Raw genomic sequence first — 20,885 nt, forward strand, 5'->3', positions numbered from 1 at the left:
TTCTGCAACTCTGCTTATGCATGAGAAATAATTGATCCCTGGATCAAACCGGAGTCCGTGGAAGCTGCCGGCGCAGCCAGTTTAACCCCATAAGGCTGTATGAAGAACGATAACATCCTGACCGGTTTCGCCAGCAGCACCTGCCTCGGGTAGGGACACCCACCCTTGTTTAGAACATCAGCTACTGAAAGTCCATCCCTTCCAAGTGATCACCTTGTACAAGTCTAAACGCGCTACATCTTAAAAAAAAAAAAAAAAAAAAAAGCAGCATAATTAAAACCTAGACTTCTCGCAATACCTTGGAGTCAGGCAATTATGAGGCACTTTTAATGAATAATTTAGGTAATTAAAGAAGTCAAACACATAACACGTGAGAAGCGCTATCAGTGAGTTCCTGCTCCGTGGCCCCTCGCCCTCTGACCCCGGCCACGGCTCGCTGCGGCACACGAGCACCGGCTTCTGCTGCGGTATCGCCTCGGCCAGAGAGCGGCTCAAGAGGCTTTTCCGCAGAAGCTTCAGCGGCGACTCATGTTTAAGCGTGTTTAATACCAACATGTATAAAGTAGGCTGGGTAATTGCCGCTGGAATTCAACATGTGCTGTATCTCATCTAGGATATGCAATTTACTGGCTATATTCTAGTAAAATAACTTTATGGCTTTCTGTCATGATAAATAACAGTTTATAGCATAATGGAATTAATATTTACTTTGAAACCTATGCAGAGTATTCAAATAAAGGTGCTATATATAGAATCATCTCAACCGCTGCTGGTTTTTTGAATGCTGTGAATTGACAAGACGACACACAAATATTACATTCCAGTGCCCTCCAGCCATTAATAAACCTTCAGATTTTGGATTTGCAATCAAAACCCTCCCGTATATTTCATACAGTCACCGTAGTTCAAAGAGCATTAATTCAAAAGCGTGACGAGCTGGATGCTGCAGGGCCTCTGGGGTTTGGGAACCTTTCTGTGCCCGCTCTGCCTGCCCCAAGGATGGAGACGGGGTGGAGCTGCGGTTTCAGACTTCAAGGCTCGAAGCCAGAAACCTCAGCAAGCGTTCACGAGAATGTTCATGATTTACCACACAAAAACTGGTCATGTTTTTGTTTTTGTAGTTGTAGATGTCTTTTTTATTGTTCCAACAAGGAGAGATTGAAAAGACACTGAAGTCTAAACATGGCTCGATATGAAAGTAAGAGGGGGGAAAGGAGCTGACTCGGTTTAGATGGATGTTTTTCAGATATTTTAAGTTCATATACCCCTGTCAAGGCTCAACATGTATTTTTATCAACCACGTACTGCATCACCAAACTCCCATCAAAAGCAGCGCATCACGCAGTCCTGCCTGCCTCGCGCGGGTGCCTACAGACTGCCAGCCTGGGAACTTCTACTCAACACACATCCCTGCTTCTGGCATCTTCAGCCACAGGAAATTCTGTTATCATAGATGGAGAACAAAGCAATGAACCAAAAAAACATCATCATCAGTGGCCAAACACTGAGCCATTCTCCTGAGCCCCAGACGCCAGTCCCCGAGCACACAAGGTCACCGCACGCAGAGCTTGGCCACCAGTGTCTCAGGCTCAACACAAGCTGAGCCCAATACCCAAATTATGGGCTGAAGGTCAAGACAGATGGACGCCCACACCTAACAGGTATGTTACAAATAGATATCTTAATCATCAGGTAAAAGAGACATACTTGTTCTCCTCATGGTTTTGCATCATGCGTGTGGCTCAGAGCGCAAGGCAGCTCTGCAGCGGCATCGTCCTGTGCCGGCACCCCAGCGGAGGTAAATGCCATCTCCTCAACTGCCCCAGTTTGTAAACGTTTTGTTAAGTTTAATACTATTCGTTTGGTTTCTGAAGAGTCTGCAGCTCTGTCTTCAGAGAGCTACACATAGCCTAGAAAAAGCTGCACAAATGGAAAGTCTCTGGTTAAGTCCAAGCATCGGACACAGCCTTCTCCCAAGGACAGGATGGGAGTGAAGGGAAGCACACGGGAGCAGGAAAGGAGAAAGTATTTCATCTTTTTAAGCTCAAAGACATGCTTCCCTTTAGTAGGAAAAAGCTAAAATAAATTATGCTGCCCATGACAGGTAAGACATTACATACAGAATGGAAACCTGTCCCCGAGGAGGACAGCGAGCCTGACCACCACAGGGCATGGAAGGGGCAAAGCTGTTGCTCCCGTCTGGCACGCTCAAAGGGAGAAGCAGCAGGAGCATTAGCCCATGCAGCAAAAGCACAGGCATTTGTATAACCAGCTTCCAATGCTTAAGCATACCAATATTTCCTCATTCTTGTTTTATTCAAAATTTGTTTATGGCAACAGGCATACAAAAACTGCAGGCAAAGTGTAACCATCAACAGAAACGCCCACGCGGTATTATAGAATATACTTAGGTCAGACAGAAGGCATAATCTTCAAAAACATATTTATAGTGCTCTAAAACGCTGCAGTTCTTGGTAGCACGGGGACCTTTAATGGAAAAATACAACACATTTGTTGCGGTAAGTGACAAGAAGCAGCCACGAGCAGGCATGGAAAAGCCGGTCTGAAGAGGTGCGGGGTGGGAAGGTCACGGCCGGGGTCCGGGGTGGGCTGGGATGCTCAGCCGGAGCCAGGGAGCCGAGGGATGGGTGCCTTGGCACAGCCCTCCAGCCCCCTCCCTGCCAGGGTGGCCGTGGCGTGCCGACACGTGCCAGCGCCAGCCCTCGCGCTTCGCACCTTTGCAGAGCCGGATCTCCATTTATTAATTAATTTGGAGGTCTGAATCTTTAACGCCATGAAACCCAATCCTCTTGTAACAGGTCAGGGTTACCGGACCTTCTTTTGAGAACTCACCAAAATCCTACACCAAGCGCGGCTTTGCCAAGCTCTGCCATGGCAGGTGAGCATCAAGGCTCCCCTGGTGCTGAGCAGGAAGAGCGGGAGCTGCTGTGCCCCCCACAGCCCAGCAGCCCCCGCAGAGCAGCCCCAGAAGCAGCCGGTGGCTCCGAAGCCCCCCGAGGGGCCGGGGGAGGCTGCGGTGGCCAGCGGGGAGCACGGCGGTGGCACAGGGCCGGTGCGGGGCAGGCACTGACCGCTCTGGCCATGGAGGGGTGGGGGTCTCAACCCACCGGCAGCCCCCCCAGCTGCCCTCAGGGTCTCTCCCCGCACGGGAGACTGCTGTTCATGCCCGGCAGCCACGCGATGGCAGCAGAAATACGGGAACACCGGAACAGACGCATGCATTATCATACAGTTATAATGAAAAGATATTTCGCAAAGACAAGGGAACTGCTAAACGTAACCCAATGCCCGTGACATTTCTGAGATAAGCAGGGAGCAGAAAAACAGGTTTTCTCTCTGAAATACAATAATTTACATTTGCTCCATTGCTTTAATTGCCAAGAGGGTCACTTGTGCTTTCTTGTCGCAGCAGTGACACACTGCAGCCCTCTCCCCCTGGGATTCCCACCTGCCCTCTGGCACACGGCAAGGTGCAGGGGACGGCTCCCCTCTCACACCGATTCCTCCAGCTCTGGGGACCTGACTTGTCCCAGCTTCGGCTACAAGCGCATCCCGCAGGGTCTGCGTGTCTCCTGGAAAACACCAAACAACCTGGGTTCACCCCAGTCCCCATGAGCACATCTGTTCATTTATTCTAAGACACGGAGCGTGTGGCTTGCTCAGCGGCTATCTGTACCATCTGCACCACGGTTTCAGACCCAGCGCGTCCACTGAATGGAAAACACCCACAATCTTGTTCCTGTCAGCTCCGTCCCATCACAAGCCATTATCTCAACTACGTTTGCAGGGGCCAACATCTCATTAGTGCCCTTTAGTTTAAGATGCTTGCCTGCTTTCTGGTTTGTGGTTTGGATTTTTTCATTTGCTTGTTTGTTTTTTTGGGGGTTTTTTTTGCAACAAGGTTATCTTCCAGGAGCCTGTTGAGGTGCTTTTTTATTTTGCAAACTGTTGGCACCCAAAGTGAGACCATCTATAAAACCCTGACAAAGCACAAAGCTGAGCCAGTAAGCACAGCTCCCACTGTCTGCTGCTCACAGGCACACAGCATCCCAGCGCCGTCACAGCATCCCAGCACCAACACCAGCATCCCAGTGCTGTCACAGCACCCCAGTACCATCACAGCATCCCAGCACCGACACCAGCATCCCAGTGCTGTCACAGCACCCCAGTACCATCACAGCATCCCAGCACCGTCACCAGCATCCCAGCACCAACACCAGCACCCCACCCTGTCACAGCACCCCCTCGCCATCACAGCATCCCAGCGCCGTCACCAGCATCCAAGCGCCGTCACCCAGCATCCCAGAGCTGTCACCAGCGCCCCAGCACTGTCAGAGCATCCCACCTGCATCCTGGGGCATTTCAGCTCCCCAGACTTCATTCATGCACCCCCATCACTAAAAGCAGGTACAGGCATTTCCTGGGGACTACAACTACAACTCCAAACACAGGAAAGGGGCACTGGCACGCACAAGGGAACCACTGTGACCCCCGCTGCGCCGGGCTGTGCCAGGCAGGGCTTCCCGCACAGGGCAGAGGCACCGGCTGGGAGCCCGGCGAGGGCAGGTGAGCCCCGTGCCAACGGCGCTGCCGGGCCACCACGGCCCCATGCCTCTGCACCACGTTAGCCTGTCGCTTCCAACGCTGGGTATTACCATGCAATTAATGCTTTATATTTCTAAAGAGTTGTACAAACACCGGCTAATTAACTCCTATCTCTTGCCTATAAAAAGGGTGAATAAATAATATCCTACAAAGTGGTCGCCACTGAAACGTGCAGACATGCAGGACAGGGCCACGCTTTGAAACCCTCTTCTGCCAGCCTCTATGCCTGTACCGCGTTTTGCAGACAACACCAGATTTTGGTTAGGATCTCCAGCACCTCCAAACCCTCGACGCGGCTCTGCTCCTCCTGCTTCCCTCCCCATGCACACTTCGGTAAGCAATACCCGTCCTTCCAACAGGAACTCAGGAAATTAAAATGTTTAATGCATCTCTGATGCATACAAAATTAGCAGCAATACAGCAAATGAGGTCTGCTTTCCTTTCCAACACACCGTGAAATAAATAAAGAAATATAAACACATTAAAACCCAGGCGCATAATGCAGAGACACTGAGGCTCCTCGTTTCCAGTGGAAGCCCTTATCTCCGTCACAGCCCACAATGCAATTACAAGATTACAAGGCACATGCTGCTTCAGCATCTGGATCCTCCATGCAATCACAGGGATCCCTACAGAAAAAGGAAACCTCTTAATCTTGCAAGGAACGGCAGCGCTTTTACCTCGCCGCGCTGCACCCCACTGAAAGCGCCCCAGGAGCTGCGTGATGGGTGACCTGCGGTTAAAGGCTTCGCTTCGGCGCTACGCTCTCCCTGCGCACGCACAGGAAGGCAACGGCGTGGCCAAAGGAGTGACCACTGCCTCGGGTCCACAAAGTATTTACGTTTATTTTGTTTTGCTGTAAACTCTCTCATCTAAACCGCAAACCCTGGGATCAAATCCGGACCAATAAACCTCCGCTCCCATCTCCAGTCCCCAGCACATTAAACCAAGACCACAGACCCAGCAATCCAATCTCCATATATTGTATTCTCAAAATATTTCATTTCTGGCCACCAATCTTTAGATCTCCTATTGGATTTTGTTTTTGTAAATGGATTTTCCCACAGAGCTGGCAGAAAATAGATTTAATTTCGAATTTCTCTAAACTGGAATAGTCAATATAAATGTCAATGTGTATTTGTGCTGTGTAGCCTTTGCAGTGACACAAACCTCATGTTTCAGAGGGGGATACGGGAGTGCCTGCTAGCTTCTTTTGTGTCTGCACACTTGTTCTAACTTTTTATTTAATAAAGATGGCTAAATAATATAAAAGTTGTATACGTATTTTTTTTTATTATTATTATTTGTTTTAGTAGGGGGGGGAGAGTGTCCAGGAAGAAGTATGATGTCTACCACTGTTCAGCAAGCACATCAAGAGGAAGATGCAGAATTTGGAGCAACACCCATCCCAAGGCATGGACCCCAGCATGGGGGCTGACGTGTGTCACCCCACTTCTTTAGACCCACCCAGCACATTCAGCCTCCCAGTTCCTCCTCAACAGAGGAGTGTGCGAACTCACGTCATCATGGAATCGTTGAACGGTTGGTTTGGGTTGGAAGGGACCTTAAAGGTGATCCAGTACCCTCCTGTCGTGGGCAGGGACACCTTCCACAAGACAAGGTCACCTGGTTCCTCCTCTTTTTCCTCCCCAGTTTGTGGTGCAGTTGCAGCAACAACTACTCAAGCAATTTCAATCTATCTAAACGCTAATGTCATTAGTCCACAGAGATCCTTTTGGAATAATTCACATCGGAACTGCCTTTACATGCTAAATGAAAAACATTCAGACTTTAGTGAATGGGAGTTGAATTACAATCCTACCACATGTGGCTCAGCTTTATTCATGCTATTTATTAAACAGGGGGAAAAAAAAGGTGATGCAGTCAATTACAAAGCAATTACCCGAACCACCACTGCAAACCTGTTGCCTTGCGCTGAAGGGACCGTTGCCCTTGACTTGGGCAGAACTTGCCTACGAGCCACCTGCCCATCACCCAAAAAGGGTCCTGCCCCCCCATATGCTCAGAAGAACAACACCCACCCACCCACCATTTCTGGCTGGCTTTGAAGGCTCCTCACTAGTACCCTACATCTACATCCTATATCCTTTAGCCCCCATTCCTCAGCCTTTCTGCTTTTTTCACCAACCTCCAGCCACAGGATGAAGCGATACCACACTCTGTAAGTGGGCGTAGCCATTTGCCATCTTACCCCAGAAACTTTGCTCACCACATGACTGCTCTAAATGCCTTTGCTCTGCTTCTCCAACATATTTTAAGATGACTTGCGAAGTCGAAAGATCACTTGGTTTTTTCATCTTATTGCAACAAAGATTTTTGTTTGCTAAATGATATTAAAAAGTTTGTTTTTTCCCACTGTGTTCAAAATATCCTAGCTGGTATAGAAGCAGTAACTCCATGCAAGGCTTCACGGCACTGTCACGGCATTCAAACCACAAGGATAACGAGGGCACACAAGCCCAGCCTGCCCTACAGGTACCCTCTGCTGCTCCAACGCGTGCAGACGCCAAACCCGTTTATCTTCCACTGAAACCAACACAAATGCTCAAGCTGAGCCGCAATCCCAAAAGATCTTGCTCTTTGCTTTGCTTCATAGTGTTTCTGCAAAACCCTCAGCTGTTGCTATGAAGCAAGTTGTTTTCAGAAAAGACAGTTCAATCCGTTAAGTTTTAAAAGTTGTCTTTCGTTAAAGGCAGAGTAGGAAGGGTCAGGAGCCCTTACCCCATGGAAAGCACAGAACTAACAGTGGAAGGAATCAAACTCCAGGAGGAAAAGCCCAAGAAAGCAATTTAATACTTTTATATCACCTTTTCTCCTGTCATACAAAACCAAAAATGTTTTCCATTCTGGTTCATGTCCAAAATGACGTGTGAACTAATTGAGCATAAAAACAGCTGCTTGGCATTACATCGGTTAAAGTAAACGCAACGTTTGCTCTTCCCACCCCGCAGCTCTCCCCCGTTCCTGCTTCTGCTGTAAATCAGACCATTCCCAATGTGTCACTGGAAGGACTATTTGCAAAACGAGGCATAAGAAACAGATTCTTTATTTCTTTCTGAAATTATTTTCACTTCTTTCAGTCTAAGGCTCCCCCTGTTTACCAAGTGCCTCCATCTGGAAGCCTCCCAGTAACCCAACGTTAGAGGTGAAGTGACGATCCCTGAGTGAAACACTTTCATCTGGCAGATGGTATTGAGTTACCCCGGACTGATGCTGCCAGGCTGAGAAAGTGAAAAAATATGCAGGATAGAAGCTGTATTACACCATCTCAAGATTTAACCATTTTCCCACAAATAATCACTTACCTGTTACGGGAACCCCCTTCTCCAGAGCTCGTTGCATAGCACTGACAAAGGAACCAGAGGGGACGCAGACAGGGGATGCCAACAGGGACATCCAACCCAGCACAGCACTTGCGCAGGCACACCGCTTAAGAACAGGTCAAAGCACAGGAGTAAAAGCAACCTGCAGCTGTACGTCCACCCATCCACCTCCTGCTAGATCGAGAGTCCTTCAGACTTTGGACCAAATAGAAACATCAGTGCACAAGCACATAAAATCAAGTGTGGGCTCAAGCTGCTTTGCAAGAGCTGCGACTAGGACAGCTTTGCACGTGCCAGGGCAACGAGAAATAACGTGGAGCCTCCTTCTTCCCCCTGACCGCACCGGCATCGCCGGCGGGACCACACTGAGCCGGCGGTCCCCCACCTCTGCCAGGAGCAGCATCCTCAGTTCCTGAGCCCTGCGCCAAAGTAAATGAATCCCGCCTGACCAAAAGCAGCCCGACGCCAGCTGCCTGAACCTGCCGACATTTGTCCTACCTGTTACCTCCTCTCCCCTCCTCCGCGCTGCCCAGCAGCAGGATCGCCGCTTGCCTGCCCCGTGAGCAGCGAGTCTGCAGCAGCTCAACTCGAAAAGTTCTCTCCCAGAGATGAATTTTCCTGGAGCGTTGCACAGCAATGCACCAGTGCCTTGGTACAGAGCAAGTCCGCGCAGGAAACAAAGCCAAATATTTTATAGCGTGCCTTTGAATAAACAACTCCTGCATGCGCCTGCCTGCTAAACCCGAGCCAGCGCGTCCATTCCCTTGCCGAGGCAAAGCTCCAAGCGGATGCCATCCCGACTGCGCCAGGCCCGGGCAGAGCATCTCCTCCAACATCACACACAAGCCAGTGGCCCTGAGCTCAGCTGAATATTCATCCTGAGGCATCAAGGTTTTAAGAAAGCTTTTATTGCTGAAGTTACACACCGTAAAAGAAGCCACGACAATCAAAGGATTAGGGACGTCACAGGTCTGTTGAAGAATAAAATCTCCTCGGCATGTGCAGGGTGTTAGGAGAAGATGCCAAAACCCACGACCATTTGCTGTGAATTTATGTTACTGCAAGCGAATACATTAGAATCCCGATATAGAAAACGAATTATTGATATGTATGTTCCCTTCAGAAGAGACTCTCAGGAGACCCATTCCACATTTAATGATAATCCATATTCCCCTTCAGAAACAGCAAACCAACTCTGATTTCCCCAGGACTGCCACAGACACATGAATCACTGAGATGCCATCACAGCCTTACGTTCTGGCTGCTGTAAACACTCCCTAGAACAGGTGACAGAACAAAATCCGACCACAGCTCACAAGGAGCCACCACCTTCCACGTTTCTGCATGAGCCTCTGCCCATCACAGATGTACAAGCCACAGCAAAGACAGATGGGGAGATGCTCTGTGCCCTCGACTGGCTTATGGGGGATTAAGGGAGAGGCTGGTTAGAAGTGGCAAGAGCCAAATATTAGGAGGGATATAAGGAAAATACCATTAGCAGTGGTGATAAAGAACAGATCTGAACAAAAACTGTCACATCCTTGAGCTGTTGTTCTCCTTCGCTTTCAGGGCTGCACTTGTTTGCGTTAATGTATGCACACGTGTGGGTCATGTTCTCAGAAAGCCTTTCGCATTAAACTCTCATTTCTCCTCCAGTGCCATTCCGCAGGATTTCTCTGGAATGCACCAGGCAGCCCAACTGAACAATGCAATCCTAATTAGTTTGCAAACTACACGGCTCACCTCTGAGGGCGAGCAAAGCCCATGTAAATTAAAGCGAATTGGATCAGACTGTCCTAGGAATAGTTCTCCAGATTAGTGCTGCTTGAGCATGTGATCTCTGAAGTCGCTTCCACCCGCCAGTAATAACTTACAAGTAAATTTCGCCAACAATAGCAGGGAATTGAGAGATGTAAAAACATTTTGCAGTGTAATATTCCATGATGGGTTATTTTACATAATACAGAAAAGCCCGTTTGGTCATTTACTGAAAGGAAAAGTCATCTTGTTCTTCGCACGCGTTCCCAGCTCGCGAGCTGGAAGAGTCGCCATCAGCACCCCGGCTGCGCAGCACCGGGCTCAGGTACCTGCATCCCCAGCCCCACATGCTAACGAAACCTTTTGCAAAGTTTTTGATGGTGATGTCCCAGGGTTTATGCAGTAATTGAATAATCTAAAATTTTCATTCCTGTCCTCGTGGACTAATCTGTAATAGTGTTAAGGGACTGTTATGATATTAATTAAATACAAGTCCTGCATACAAAATTGATACTCTGCATCTCCATCTCCACAAGGGAGTTTCTCTCTTAATAAGACCGAAATCAAGTTTTACTTTTTTGTTTTGTTTTGTTTTTTAAGGAATTCATAAAGATTATCAGCTCGTACTGAGACAGCACATATTTATAGATGAGAGAACCAGGTATTTGAAATATACGAGCTCTGGCGCATTCATCTTTCCCTCTGATCACTCTGATCCGAAATTAGCGGTGTCAGACTAAATCAAGGCTGACAAAGGAGCACGCCGGAGCCAGGGCCGCTGGTGGTCACTGCTGCGCTGCTCCCTCTGCCACCCCCGCACAGCCTCCGGAGCGTCCCCACCGAGGCTGCGATGCTGCTGCTCCAGCCACCGGGGGTTGGGGGGCACCAGGCTCCCGCCAGCCGTTGGGCAGAGTCACATCACAGGTGGCGTTGCTGGTGCTCGGAGAGGGACCCTGCATGGCACGGCGTTGCCCCAAGGCAGAGAGAAGCCTTTTCCCCAACTTCTCCTCAGGCACTGGGCTTTGGAGAGACCAAAACACCCTCAAAACAGGACAAAGAGCAACAGAATAGGTGCCGACCTTCTAAAACGCAGAGGACGAGAGGGACATTTGCTATAAAAATATGACCTCGTTTTAATTTTAGCAGCGGTTTACCGTGAATTCATGTGAACACGCCGTTTATAGGCACCCAGAAAGGTTCAGGCACAGGAAGAGGCAAAAGCATCAGCCAAGGGAACTGAGCGTCAGGGCAGCACCAGTCCGGAACGATGCTAAAGCTACTGCAACACTCCCCTTACTATTATTTATTAGTTAAAATTTTTAATTATGTGAATTGATTAGGAACACATCACCAGGGATCCTAATTAATTAGAATTTTAAAAAGGATCACGGACTGGAGATTTTTAATGGATTCCACAAAGAATTGCACAAAGAGGTGTATTAAGGGAAAGGCCAAATTAACTTCTCCTTTCTGGTTTATCCAGCGTTTTCTAACAGGATTGTGCATCAGATTAACCAAGTAATACCCAAAACCCTCATGCGCAGTGATGCTAACCAAGACAATAGCTTGAGGATTTCAGGCAGTTATCATTTAACATCCGTTTGGTTAATTAGTTTATTCCTCTTAATCCTTATTTATTTAAATTAGTGTATTCCTATTTTGATTAGTTTATTCCTTATTTATATCCGAAATTTGCTTTAGCTGCATCGTCCGCGCTCACAAAATCCTTCTCAGTGGCACTGACAGACACCAACATCTCCAAGTATCTGGTGCAAACTCTTTGTTTCAAAATGGGTTTTTCTCCTTACTCAAAATTTGGGAATATGCAGAAGCCGTCACATTGATGATGCTTGGGAAGCAATTAATTATTAAATCTGCTAATACAAATCCCTTTTCAGAAGTGGTTGGTCAGTAGTTTCACGGGCCAACGTGTTTCTCCTTCCCGGCCATTAGCTGCAGCTTCCAGAGCTCTGTCTGGATGCTATCGATACTCTTGGCTGTCGGCTTTGCAAGTATTTTTCCATCAGCACGACAATGATACCTATTTATCTTCTGGCTGCGAGAGTCGCTGAGATGATCTGGCAGTGCCACAAGGCAGACAGTTATTTCATGCCCTGTTAAACCCTAATGCAGCTAACTACAGTAGCACTCCAACTTTGAAAAAAAGCCTTTTTTTTATGATTTTAAATCTGTGGCCCATGTATGCAAGGAAAGAGACTGCTGCCCATTAGGATGGCATCAGAATCCTGAAGCTGTAACACTATCCGTGAAGTAGCACAGTGTACCGATCCAGTAATTAATTAAGAAAGGTAAAACCACGTACTTGTGCCCAAGCAACGCTCAGAGGTCACGAGGTTGGACTTCCCCCGTGTCGCTCGGTGCCCCCTGGCAGCTCAGCAGGATGGCAAAGGGGCGTGAGGGCGGCTCCGCACGGGGCCGGCGCCAGTTCTTCCTCCCACCACAAGACCCAGATGCGCTCTCAGGCACAAGGGACCTTCCCACAGCGGACCCAGCTCTTCCAGACCCAGATTTATGCAGGACTTGAATTTCACACCCAAATCTCTATTTGCTGGTTCCTGTTCGTTCCTTTTCTCCCACCTTCACGTACAGAAATTACGAGGACTTGGACCATCGGCTCCTTTGTACGCTCTGACAGCTGGCAGGGGGGGAATATTAATTTCTTTTCAACACTGAGATATCAGTTTGGATTTTGATAACACTTAGTGCTGCTTAACACAGAGATTTATACAGAAGCTGTGTTCCTTCAGCTGGGAGCCCCAGTAAAAGTTGCCGTTAACTGTTGCGAGCGCTGGCTCGGAGCCAGGTCCATGCGCGGTTGTTGCTTTACCTGCCGCAAGAGCTATTGGCTGTGGACCTGGCCGCATCCTGCATCCGCCAGAGCCATCAGAGCTGGGGCTGTCAGGCTTCACAGCGAGAAGATTGAGGGATGACTTGATGAGAGGGCATAAGTACCTTCTTGGAGATAAAATATCAGGTACTAAAAGGGCTCTTAAGCGGGAGAAAGACATAGGAATGAATGGCCAAATTCTGGTACCTCCAAGTTGCAAAGCAAATACTTAGACACTTATTTTTTAAAGTGGTGAATGCGATCAGCCCCGGGAAGAAACCCTGAGAGCTGTGCATCCTCCAGCTCCTGATACATCCACTTGGAGATTTGTTGCTTTCTAGAAGATGTACTTCAATAAAAGAGAAATCACTGGGTTCAGTGCAGAGCTACTGGAGTTTAACGTGATTGCCACGCACATCCACACAGCCAGGCACTCAAGGGGCTGCTGGCTCAGTCTTTGAAAAAACACGTCAGAAAGTATTTATTTAATCGTGTGTGTGTGTGTGGTAGGCAACGGTCACCCCACCCTCCTGCAGGCAAGTTTGGCAGTGCAGGTTTTGGTATTCTGCATTGCTAAAGTTCACAGAAGTCGGTTAAATCAGTCTCTGCAAACTCAAAACAAAAACAATGCACAACTTTTATTATGCCGATTTCTTTTTTTGGGGTGGGGCGAGGTTGTCATGGTAAAATATTATTACTGGATGTAACAATTACGGAACAAAATTATGCCTCCCTGGTGTGATATAATACAATCCACTTAATACTATTTTAAAAACCCAAAACCTCATTAAAGCAATGACGGAATGTAAGAATGACAAATCGCTCAGAAGGAAGCTGGAGCACGAGGTGTATTCCAGGTGCCTGGTCGCTTCGCATCCCCAGCCCCAGGTGCAGCGGTGGCCCCCCGAGGTGCCAGGAAAGCCCCAGCCCAACTCCCAGCGCCATGGGGGAGCGCAGGCTGCCCCGGCTTAACCCAAAGCCCAGCCCCAAAGCTACCAAACATGCCTTGAGCTGCCGGGTTAAGCTTTGCCTGTCCTGGAACACCACCGATTTTTCCAAATGGATTATTCCAAACGCTGCAAACCCTGCTGTGCTGCGCCTGCCTGCCTGGCTGTAGCCACCTGCCCGCAGCAGTGCATGCAGCCTGCTAGCCGTGGAAATCAATACAGCTCGTACACATACAGACCCTGACGACTTTGCCGGTCGTTTGCCAAAACCAGAAGACTTCTTGAAGACAGCTGAATGCTACAATCACACATTTTAACCCCCTCTTGCCATCTGAGCCCCAAGTTCAGTACCAAACACAGGGAATACAGCCCTATTGTCGCAGGAACTAAGCTAGGCAAAGCTCTGCAGCTGGACTTCTACTATCAGAAAAGGCAATTCCCATTCAATAAAATACAAAAGAAGTTAAATAAATGTACTTCTCCTCCACATCTGTGCAGACCTGTAACGCCCAAAGTGATCAGTGCAATCCAACAGCCCCGCCCTCACACAGTCAGCGATTAAGAAAGAACAGCTGTGCCAAACACCACCGTATTTTAGAACAAACGGGTGAATTGCAGAAATACTGTGTCAAGTGAAATCACCTAGCTGAATTTCCTTGAATGGCTAAAAACCATCGGTAGAGCAATGGTCTCCTTCAAAACACCCCTTGAAGCAGAGTCTCATTCTGGTCTGAATTTCTGCTTCTGCATACTGTAAGACCAACACTTGGTAAGCACATGGAAAATTTTGGCAGTTGCTACCAAAAGCTAGTGGGTATTTGTGACAATCAGATCTTATACAAAGCTTAGATGCTAAAAAAAAAAAAAAAATGCCTTACAAGGCACTTTGAGATGTTTGGTCACCCTTGGGAAGTCCCCGTTACAAAAAACACATATGCCACCAAGAGATGCTTGCTGCAACGAGATGTTGGTGTCTGTCTTCAACACGACAACCAGCGAGCAGCAACGCAATCAGACGGTGAAGCCATATTTGAGTTTTGCTCAGAGGATTAATTTTGGGGGGATGAGGGAGAAATATCTGGAATTCAGCAAATAGAAATAATTTTCTGAACATGCAGACAAGTCCACGTTGAATGTATTTCAGGGAGCCGCTGCTTCCCAGCGCAGCCCACCCAACCCCGCCACCCCTTCGGTCTCCTACCTCCACTCCTTGGACTTTCAGTTTCATGTGATCCTCTCTGGTGGTTTTCCCATCTTTCCTTTTTTTCCAGCAATATCCATCTTTCCTGTATTTCACCTTCTTTCTATTGTACAGGATCATAGAACCATTCTGCGGTCTGCGAACAGGAAACAGTTTTGGATTACAGAGAGAAAAAAAACGACCCTGAGAGAGTTTATGAAGCAACGTACTACAGACCGGCGAAAGTCTCCCCAGAAGAGCAATATTCTGTATTTGGCATAAAATAAAATTTCACCTTTTGTTGCTGTTAACTGGATTAACTGATGTTCTGCAATCTGCAAGATCTTACTTGCAAATCTTTTACCTAACAAAGTAAGTGCACCAATGATAGCTTTAAAAAAAAAAAAGGGGGAAAAAAAGGACATCTTATGATGCATCATGAAATAGCCAGCATTTTCACAGGATATATTATGACTGGGCTCAGCTATATGCTGAAAATTAGAAGGAAGGAAAGGTTAAGGAAAAAAAAAGGATTGTTATTATTTTATTATAGACATTCTCTCTCTTTTTAATGCAGCAGCAGGATTAGATAACAACCACCCCAAACGCAGCACCAGAATATGGATGTTGGCTTAAAAAGGCAATAAACAAGCAAAAAGGAACAGAAGAAGAAATGCATTAGCGTACACACTGGTTTCACTGCTCCTGCTTAGAACCGCGTTAGGCTCAGAGTAACTTTCTCTCTTCTGAGCACCTCCCTGACTTCAAAGACACAGGAAAACAGTTTCTGCTCAGAAACTACGTGGACCCTTTAAAATACCCACACAGGCACACCGTTCCGTGCCCAACAGACAGCAGTCAGCGTGGCTCTGGTGTATGATGATATTGCACAGAAATGTTTTGCCATCTGCTAAGCTAACGCACAATGGGGGCATTTCTGCTGTAACAGTAGAAAGTAAAAAGCTAACAAAAAAAAACCCCAGCACTGCAAAGACAGCATGCATCCCACGCAGGCAGCAGTGCTGTAGATGCTGCAGACACTTACAGTGGTGCATTAGTCACAGTAATTTGGCTTTAGGACACCAAGAACAGAAAGAAAAACAACAGCAGCAGCAGCAATAAACAACTTTCACAGGAAAGCTTTGGCTGGAGCCTTTTGGTATCAAAGCACCTGAACTTGTACAAACAAGCCAAACAAACAGAATGAAGCCTTTCAGGAGAGAGCGAGAGAGAGGGTCCCCCGCGCTCCATCAAGTCCACACTGCGCACCCCTCGGCTTTTTGGATGTCAGCAGCCACGCGTTTTCAGACAGTGCAGAGCGATAGCTGGAACTGCTAAAAAAACCAGCAAAACCCACCACGTATTTTCACGCCCAGCCAAGGCAAGGAAGCGCTTTAAATAAATAAGCTGAATTAAGCTGTTTGTGTCCGTGCAACGCTGGCTTGGACTTCAGAGCCACACCAAGGTGCAAACTCAGTGCCTGGCCCAGCTGAAAGCGCATCCTTCTTCCCTCCCGCTCCTGTTTTGAACAGCACGACACCATGAAGCAAGCACACGAAGAAGCTTCTGCAGGTACCCTCTCCTCATTTTTCTCTACCAAAATACTCCGTTTGAAGACAGCCGCCTTCACCCGCGTTTATCACATAATAATAGGGCTGTAACATTGATGTAAAAGCTGTTAATTATAGAGTAACTCATCCCGATGCTCCATTAAGCACATAAAGGCACCCTACTACTGAGGAAGATAAGCTCATGATGGTTTTCTACCACCACTGGCCAGCCAAAATTACTTAGCTCAACCAACACAACGCCCTTCCTCCACCCAAACAAACCCCATCAGCTGGACCTGCTACCAAACCCCATCCTCGTTCCTCGCCCCCGCCCCCCGGCATGCCTCTGCGGGTACGTGCCCAGGGACGCCCTGCCCGATGCCCGCTCCGCGCCTCCGGAGCGCTCGTGCACATCGGCGCCGATTTAATGAACGTGGGTGGGAAAGCGCACCAAGTCTCTTTTAGCATGACTTTCAGCAGACTTTCTACTTCTGCGTACATTTGCAAGACTGAAATGATCTTTGATCTAAGTGATAATTAGCACATATTATTTTTTTTTACTAAACCAGAAATTACACATATTTCCCCCACCACCACATTTTTTTCCACATACGTGCAGATACTTATTCCCTGTGCCCAGAAACCCGCACCCCGTTTCCCCAAACTGCACCGCCCCCTCCTCCTGCAACCCATGCCCCAGGGCTCGGTGAGGCTGCTCCTCGCTGCTCCTGTGCATCACCCTGAAAATAAACACTCTGCAGCCAGTGCAACCACAGCGCCTGTTTGACAGCGTCGTAGATAGCGCAGGATTAATTCAGTGGAGATACTACATATCTTGTTTGGGTGTTTATTCTATAAACCTCCAGTCGCTGCACATGTCAGCTCAAACCCTTTTCAAAACATCAAAGATTTCCCCTTGTTGCCGTCGCGGAGATGTGCCCTATGGCTTACGATGAGTTACCTGCGTGTAACGAAAAGACAGCACGGGAACTCATCTCCTGCCTAGTGCCTCGGCACTCACACACGCGGCTTCTCAGAGAAAAGTACGCTCCAAGGACCTGAAAGTTTTTTGATGTGAGCAAAATCGCAGTTTTCTCACACTGGGTGCCACGAGAGCACAGGGTGAAGGGACGGCAGAGCCCAGCTCTGCAGTTGCCGTTCAGCAAAGCTGGAATCGGGGGTTTGTTGGCTTATTTCTGCGACGGGAAAAGAACATGAGAAGAGGTCGCCGGAAAACAGTTAACGAGATCTCTACCGCAAAAAAGCACAATGAAACAAAATCTCTTCAGGATCTCTGGAGCAGTTGTCAGTTTTGATAAGAGTGTATAGAGCTGCTCTAAGGCTCACAAAAAGCGACTGGTTTTTAAGGGTATCTTGGTAAAATGAGAGGCAATTTTAACCTGAGCCACATTGCTATTGTATTTCACTTGCTGTAAGAAAGACCAGGGAGGGAAGATCTCCGGTGCTTATCTCTGTGGCACAGACTGATGGCTGCGGGAAGGCTCGGCAGATGAGGTCCGACAAGGATCCCCAGGACGCGCAACGGGTGCAACTCCAACCCACATCTCTGAAGGTTTCGCTGCTCAGCCTGAATTTGAGAATTTCATTCATACCTTTGCAGAAGAGGGGGACAAAACCACGCGCCTGAGCATGGGCTCCCCTGGGATTGCAATTTCCTACCAGCTCCCTGCTCGGGAAGGCTGCAGCCAAGGCAAGGTCAGCTCGCCTGTGCGCCACCAGGCATGGAGAGCAACCGTCCTCCCCTGCACTCCAGTCCACCTGGAATCATGGCAATAATAACAAGTACTGAAACATTAACGGCAATTTACTTGATTTGATTAGCTACTACTCTGCAGCTACACAGCACTCTTTTCATTAATGTGGGACTAAATGGAAAATAATAAAATAGTATTTTAATATTATGGTACACCTGAAAGCAAGCCAGAGTGATCCGAGCCCACCGAGACGCCTGTTTGTGCTTGTCACATGAGGCATGGGGGCTACTGGAGGGGTCGTTCCTAAAACATCGCTCCCAAATCCAATCCTCGTCCTTCCCAGCAGCAGAGATGAGAAGCACCGTGCCTGCCTCACTCACGGACAGTAAATCACCACATTCCACTTAGGCCAGGAACACCAAGGAGCAAAGCCTCGCAACGCCCGCTCCTCCACCAGCAGAGATGCGCACCCCATCCTCAAATTCACAAACCACCTCCAAAACCCCACGAGCCCGGCTGCAACGGCCACGGCCAGGACATGCGCTCGGTGCCAGCAGCCGGGCACGTCGCTCGTCTGTCTCCCCAAAAGCTGCGCGGAAGCCCTGAAATCAGGGCAGCCGGTTCTGGGCAGAGACGGTGCAATTATTTCTGATCCCACTGTGTGGAGCTTGCAGGATGGTCTGCTTGCTTACGGATCCAAATAGCAGCAGCAAAGTTACAGCTCTGAATTTCCTCTCTTTTATGAGCCTGTGGCATTTAAAAGCTGCCTGATCTCTATTTAGGCTTCTCGCTTGTGGCCTGGGGGAAGGAGGGGAAAGGACAGGAAGAGTAATTGCAGAGCAGAAAGCCTTTTGTCTTAAGTATTGATGAGATCTGAGATGCTTCCCTCCCTCTCCCCCTGTTATTTACCACCACAGCTCTTGCAAATTGCCACAACAGCATGAGAGCTACTTTTGCCCAAATTGTTCCTGCTACAGCCGGGAAGAAGATGCTAAGTTCCATTTTCAGACTTATTTTAAGGTGAGCAATCATACCCTGCGGCTGCTGGGTGCCGGGACCTGCTGGCTGCTTGGGGCTCCCTGGGCACCAAGGATGCTCACCTCCAGCTCAGGACCGGTCCAGGTCCCCAGATAAACTGGGGTTTCTCTCAGCAACGTGGGAAGAGGCAGTAACAGAGCACTTGCACCGGTGGGAAACAGGGGATTTCCAGGGAAGGTTTTCCAGAAATGTCATTTTGGATTTGGCCCCCCACCTCAGCTGCACGTACCCACCTCTAGCACCAAGTCTCATTCTGAGAGGGGGGTTGTTTCTTTTATACAGAGTCCCTTACTTGGATAACAGGAATCTAAACCTACTTATCTGATCATGAACATGTACTAGATACAAGGAGGGAGTAAGCAGAAAACAAGATAAGATTAGGCTATTTTGGTCAACTGATGCTTCTCCATTGTGCTCATAAATTAAAGTCCCTTTGGCCTAAACGACCGAGATGTTCCCCTAATCACATTACCGCAATATTAATAAGGCTTTTCAATGCAACTAGCTCCCTCTAAATTGTCACAACAAGATTTGGTAAATGTCAGGTGTACCATTTAATGAAAACTATGTCTTACAGCCTGGGGAGTTTGGGTCGCCGAAAGGGAATTGCAAATACTGCAAAGCTAAAAGCAACTCTTTTTCCAGGACAACGAAATAAGAGCAGCCAGAACCCTTCCTCGAGAAGGTCTATGGCTCTAAAATTAATTTTTTATCTTGTATATATCTATGCATGCTAGCCCCTGGAGCTGGGAGGTGACAATAAAGCCAAAGGGCATCATGGACTGGACACATTCTGCACCGTGCTGGGGCAAAGGCAGCAGCCAGCCCCAGGGTGTAGGTGCGCAAGCCCCCCTCCATCCCGCCCTCCAGCCCCAGCCACACACTGCACTGGGAAACCCCTCCTGCTACCCGGCTCACACTGGTTTTTGTCCTGCATGACTGTGAGCTTCCTTTTCTCTGGCTATGAAGTTATCATGGAGTCGAGGGACAGCAAAAGGAGACTATTTTCCATCTTCTGAATCTACGCATGATAATAATGAGAAATTAACTTCCACTCTCCCAAAGGAGCAAACTACTGATGCTGAAACTGGCTGGGAAAAGCTGGAGTCTTGGAGGAAGCCCTGGAAAGAAAGATGGAGCTCAGTAATAAATCACTGCTCTGAATCATCACTCTTCTTTCCCAGTGAAGACAAAGAGAACAAAGTCCTTGAACTTGCCGTCATCCTGAGACCCCTAACCCCTCCCACGGGCGCAGAACAAGGCAGCGACAAGCACCAGGACACCCTCCTCCAAAAAGCTGTCTTGCTGGAAACCAAAGCCACCTAAGAACTTGCAGAATGCACTGTGTTTGTGTCCCACAGTACAGCACGACCAACTGATGACATCACAGTCCAACACACCAACATCACTCATACCTGCGCCTCAGCTAACCTGAGCAAGCGCTAAAGCCGGAGTCGCGGCTAACGCTTGTGTGTTTCACAGGTTTGTGTCAGCTCCTAAAAGAGAAACGCCATCGTTCTCCTGCTGAGCATGACTGGAGCTGCTTCCCAGATTTGGGTGAAACAACATGCAAGTCATGACACATCACAACGCTACTATGTCATCACACAACATGACGCTGCTACGTCATTCTCTCAAGTAACAAGCAGTAGGACAAGAAGAAATGGCCTGAAGTTGTGCCAGAGAGGTTTAGGCTGGTTATTAGGAAAGGTGTCTTCACCAAAAGAGTGGTCAAGCACTGGAACAGGCTGCCTGGGGAGGCGGTGGGGTCACCATCCACCAGGTGTTTAAAAGACACATAGATGTGTCACTTAGGGACAGGGTTTAGCGTGGGCTGGGCAGTGCTGAGTTAATGGTTAGACTAGATGATCTTAAAGGT

The 20,885-nt window shown here is 48.3% G+C and overlaps 1 protein-coding gene across 14 annotated transcripts in view; it reads right to left on the reverse strand.

Moving 5' to 3' along the window:
- The window catches only part of CAMTA1 (calmodulin binding transcription activator 1), a 323,364-nt gene that overhangs the window by 195,248 nt on the left and 107,231 nt on the right, over positions 1 to 20,885 (reverse strand). For all 14 annotated transcript variants that reach the window (XM_037379737.1, XM_037379724.1, XM_037379725.1 and 11 more), the window contains one exon: positions 14,725 to 14,860. In XM_037379737.1, coding sequence (XP_037235634.1) covers positions 14,725 to 14,860 — 136 coding nt within the window. The remainder of the gene's footprint in view (positions 1 to 14,724; positions 14,861 to 20,885) is intronic.

This window comes from Falco rusticolus, chromosome 3 (assembly GCF_015220075.1).
Source record: "Falco rusticolus isolate bFalRus1 chromosome 3, bFalRus1.pri, whole genome shotgun sequence".
Classification (NCBI taxonomy): Eukaryota; Metazoa; Chordata; class Aves; order Falconiformes; family Falconidae; genus Falco; species Falco rusticolus.